Source organism: Protomyctophum parallelum, assembly GCF_964188405.1.
Source record: "Protomyctophum parallelum genome assembly, chromosome: 5".
In the NCBI taxonomy this organism is placed as follows: Eukaryota; Metazoa; Chordata; class Actinopteri; order Myctophiformes; family Myctophidae; genus Protomyctophum; species Protomyctophum parallelum.
In genome coordinates this window covers 41,053,670-41,058,942 of record NC_139702.1, presented here as the reverse complement: position 1 = coordinate 41,058,942, position 5,273 = coordinate 41,053,670, and the positions used below count along the sequence as shown (strand labels likewise).

General features: G+C 41.4%; 1 protein-coding gene across 1 annotated transcript; it reads left to right on the top strand.

The window, feature by feature from the left end:
• Positions 1-830: 830 nt before the first annotated feature.
• Positions 831-4,666, top strand: fdx2 (ferredoxin 2; the record flags this gene model as incomplete). Its single annotated transcript, XM_083765180.1, has 5 exons — positions 831-1,038; positions 1,338-1,386; positions 2,358-2,464; positions 3,261-3,348; positions 3,572-4,666. The coding sequence occupies 5 exons, from the start codon at positions 831-833 to the stop codon at positions 3,726-3,728; spliced, it is 609 nt and encodes a 202-aa protein (XP_083621306.1). The 3' UTR covers positions 3,729-4,666.
• Positions 4,667-5,273: the final 607 nt, after the last annotated feature.

The window sequence follows — 5,273 nt, the reverse complement described above, 5'->3', positions numbered from 1 at the left end:
CTTGGCCTCACCCCCCGAACCCACCTCACCCCTGCCCACTTTGACAGGCTGGGATGGCTTAGGGTCAACGACAGAGTACAGCATCTTGCAATGGGTCTGGTCCACAGGATTCGTTACACCACCAAGATACCCATGTACCTGTCTAAATACTTCCTTAATGTAAACGAAGTCCACACCCACAACACCAGAGGGAGTGCAACAAACCATGTACAACCCAGATTCGGCACAAACAAGGGACTAAATTATTTTCGCTCCTATGCCACCAAAATGTGGAACGCCCTACCAACAGTCATTAAGACATGTGAATCCCTTGACTCCTTCAAAACCGCTCTCAAAGGGCACCTATGGATGGCTGCAATTCGAAACTGGCCTCTGTAAGATCTGAATCCCCCCCCCCCCTTTCCCCTCACTGTATATGTATCTTTTCCCTTTTTGCATCCTATATGATGAATTCCTGTTCTGTTCTTTAGCTACATAGAAATGTCTATTTGTATGTCTCTAAATGTTTTGATGAATTGAACAATGTGGACCCTGTTGTAAACAAGTGTAATGCTTAATTGGGTCGTCCACTCACAGTTAACAGTCTTTGTATTGAGTTTGTGCTTGAAATGTACTGTAAATTCTGCAAACTGTTAATAAATATTTCAATCAATCAATCAAAAAAAAGACATGAAAACGTTTGAGAACCACTGCTCCAACCAACCTATAAATGTGTAGCACGAGGCAGCAGCGCCATCTCCTGCCAGAACAGTAGAACACAAAAATACACGTACAATACAAGTACAAAGTGCTATTGGTTGCCGTTCACTCACATGATCACAACAAGTGTCATGGCGACGTCCGCTGCTGTGCGGTCGGGCATGGGTCTGACTTTGAGATTCTCTGCCAGAGTTCTACCGGACTGTAGCACTTCTACCTGTCCCGTGTATAGACTGTACAGCTGTATGAATGGTGCTGCTGGTTTAGCGAGGAGGACATGGTCCCAATTGGGTCATTTCCAAACCCTGATGATGATCCGGCATCTGCAGACATCGATAGGTAAGTGGCTGGGCTGGCTATCTGCCTACGTAACTAGCTTACTCAACGATGACTCGATGCTTATTTATACCAGTTGGTGTGTTTTTGAGTTTTTACATTCAGTAGAAGGCGAGGATTTTCTTTAGATACATCAACGTTTAAGACAGACATTCTCTGGTGAAACCTTAATTGTGATCTGAACTCTGTCTGAAGCAACATTGCGCAATGGGCATGCCTCCTTCTCAGGAGCCTGAATTGTTTACTGAAACGATTATGAAAGCTGGAAATAACAGTCCGTTTTTAATATTTTGTATTTGAAGCTCTACGCCACAGTGAGGAGGGAAGCTCCAACGCGGACGATCCAGATGTGTAAGTTGAATATTAAGGATATTTTCCCCCCGATGGCGGAGCAATGTTACATCAGTCGTTTTTTCGATGGTTACTTATGTAAACAATCATTCTGTATACTCTATACCTTTTAGTATCTACTATGGCAGCTCACACAGTATGCCTCTAATAAAAATGTAATGCAATGCTACCTGAGGCTTTTCCCCCTTAAACCTTAAAGGAACAGATATTCTAGGCTGAAACAAAGATGTTCTTGTGCTGAATCCCTGTCTCACAAATGTCAATGTCATGATGAGAAGCAAGATGCGCGCGCGTGTGTGTGTGTGTGTGTGTATGTAAAATATACTGAATGAATAGCGTTATTAACCGATACATTGCACAGCCATAGAACACAAGTTTGCATTATTATGAAGCGTGTATACTCACCCAATAATTAATTGCTACATGGGGACGGGGTCAGCTCTGGTCATATAGTATCATCTCTATTTGAATTGTATAAAAGTGTGTTAAGCTCATATATCTCCACTTCCCCCCTTTTAAAAAAACACATTTTCTGCACTCAATGGGATTTGGAATTACATTCACAGAAGCACTTCAACGAGTACATACTGTACATATGGGGCACACAAATGCACCAACTGCAACAAACCTGTCAATATGTATTGATAACATTGAAGAAAGTTTACATACGATTAGTACTGCTGTTTGTGAATGGCATCCAGTCACGTACAGAGAATGTGGTCCATGTGAATCTTGTTGAATAGTGGAGATATTTTCCTAGTAAATACATGTTTTATGCCAGAACATTCAAATGGATATGATACTAGATGACCAAAGCTGACCCTAAATCACAGCAATTAATTATTGGGTGAGTAAGTACACACAGTGCAGAGTACAACGAATTAGAATGCTGCTGAGATTAACACCTGCATTATGCAGTATATTGTGTTGTGGTCGGTGCAACTGCTAACATTGTGTTGACTGTTGTTTAGGGTCAATGTGGTCTATGTTGACCGGTCGGGGAAAAGGATCCCAGTGAAAGCCAGAGTAGGAGACAACGTGCTCTACCTGGCTCACAGGCATGAAATTGAATTGGAAGGTGAGCGACTTGACTGACATATGCATCTCTTCAATGTCAATAAATAAGTCAAGCATGATTTTGAACAATTTGGAGCAAATTTAGCAAAAAGACTTGGAAGGAATAATGGTTCTTATTTACATTTACACACACACACACACGTAATTCTTATGCCCAAACCACACCAAAGGGACAAGACGGTTTTAGTAGAAAGGGAGTCTACCAACGCGCCTCAAGCCTGAAACGGCTGATCCGGTGCTTCACAGGTGCAGGGACATCAAAGTTGCATAAGGAGAAGAGACTGGAGCAGCACGGACATTTAGAGCCCTTTATTTAGGTGCGGAGTATACTCTGCACCTAAATAAAAGGCTCTAAATGTCCGTGCTGCTCCAGTCTCTTCTCCTTATGCAAGACGGTTTTAGTGTTCGTCCCAGTGGACGAACCCTAGTTTCAACTTGTTCAATTCAATGGCCCAAACCACACCAACGGGTCGCCATGCTGATGCAACTCCTCACAATTTGGTTGCAAGGAGTTGCATGGCGACCCTTTGGTGTGGTTTGGGCTTTACACTGTACTCGTGTTACTTGTAAGTGAAAAAGAACATGTAGGCTAAAGCTAATTATGCATAGAATCTTAAGTTAAAACAGATCTTATTTTTTATTTTCATAAATTAGGTGCATGGTACTTTTTTTTAATATGGGGATTGTTTATATTTTGGTTTATTATTGAACTGCAAGTCTGACTTACTTAAATATGTCTTAGGGTCCTTCTGATTCTGAAATATAAATCGGTAATGTGATTTATCTTTCCATGCCAGGAGCCTGTGAGGCATCGTTAGCCTGCTCAACATGCCATGTCTATGTGAGTGCAGCACATTCAGACAAATTGCCAGAACCGGACGAAAGGTAAGCCTTAAATATTGTATGTAGTTTTGATACTGTTTTGCCTGGCAGGTTCCCCATCTGATTTTAGAAATGCAAATTATTTATAAATATTCTGCACTCGAGTCGAATCGGGACTATATTTCAGAGAGTAGGCAGGAAATAACAGCTCATCAAATTATTATGCCACGATCTTTGCACCTTATACAGTTTTCAACTGATAAATATCTTCCTTGCTCTCCTCCAGGGAAGACGACATGCTGGATATGGCACCGATGCTCCAGGAGAACTCCAGGCTGGGATGTCAAATAATTATTACCCGAGAGCTGGAGGGAATGGAGCTAACCCTCCCTAAGGTCACCAGAAACTTTTATGTCGACGGCCATGTTCCCAAACCACACTGAGTGGAAAGAACTGGAGTTGGTGGAGAGGAAGAAATTGAGAGAAACACAAGGGTATTGCTGCAGAGTTAGCCATACATGTGGCACCAGTTGCATGATGGATACGAGGATGCAGACGCGTGCGTCTCTACTGGGAAGACCCAGAGCAATTCCCAAGTGAAACTGTTTGACTAATTCCAATATGACAGAACAGCCCTTCAGATAACAGATCAGACAGACATATCAGAAATCACTGAAGTGCGTTGTATTGTAACAAACAAAGTTCTGAAAATGGTTAACACCTGGAAGAAGGGCAATAGTTGGTTTCTACTGTGATGGAAAGTCCCAGGACAAGAATTGAGACATCCTCACAAGATGCAATCGAACAAGCTTGCCTGTTAAACTCAAAGGGGTAGCAGCACAGGATATTGTTACACGTTGTACATCTTGGTGGTCTTTAACAGAACATTCCATGGTAAACCTCATGCAATGGTCAATTACGCACAAGTATAAAAAAAAATCTGACAGAACAAGGTCTACTCTAGCATTGACTTCACACTCACACATTCAATGTATTTTGTCTTGACATTTCACCATAAGCACTTTTTTATGTTTTACCTTCAATCAGAGCCTCTCAAGTATCCCATACTTGGGAATTTCAATTCCAACCCTAGGCTATATTACTAGCAGGTATGTTGACACCATCTAGCCTACTTCACACCTGTTATAAGACACATTAAATAATTGATTAGGTGTGCTTTCATCCTGATTAGTGTTGGATTTGAACATTCCTGATTGTAAACTAACATTAGCTGGTTTTGTTACTCTATAATGGGATTTTAACCATCACATTAAGCTTACCGTGTCCAACGCACAAAAGGAATATTGTGAAGTTGTCTGTGTAGGAGAATATTTAATTGATCTTTGGATTTGTGAAATAAATTCCATGTAGACATCTGTCATCGTGTAGAACTGTCATGAATTCCCAGCTATATGTTGAACATTCTGTTGTGCCATGGGGTTGGGTCAAGGTAGCAACTAGCTAGCTTTGCATTATTAAACATAAAATACGTTTATGTGCTTCGCAAAGTTGACTTTAATTGAATTTACCTGGTCGTTTGGTATTCAACGGTAGATCTAAATGTCTTGAAATAATGACCATTGCCACATTGGGCCTACCACCACGTTTAAGAACCAGAAGCAGAGTCACTGAATGTGTTTATGTAGTGATGGGACAATCAGTGTCAACCTGTGACACCCGGGTTTTTATTAACACTACACAACCAACAACAGCATCTGACAGCGCACCAATCTGACACCGATCGAACTTCGAGACCGATCATCGAGAAACAAGCCAGGGTAAGCGTTTGTATTCCTACTAGCGATCGCAGCCTTCCACTTTACTTTTTCAACGATCGTAATGCACGTTTAGTGTGTTTAAACATCTGGGACTCCATTTTAATGTCCGTTTAAAAAAAATGTGAAGGAACGTGATCGCCAGTAGTTAGCATTGTTTAGCACTAGCAGAGGCCATTAATCTGACGATTTCTGACCGATCAGAACTTTTTA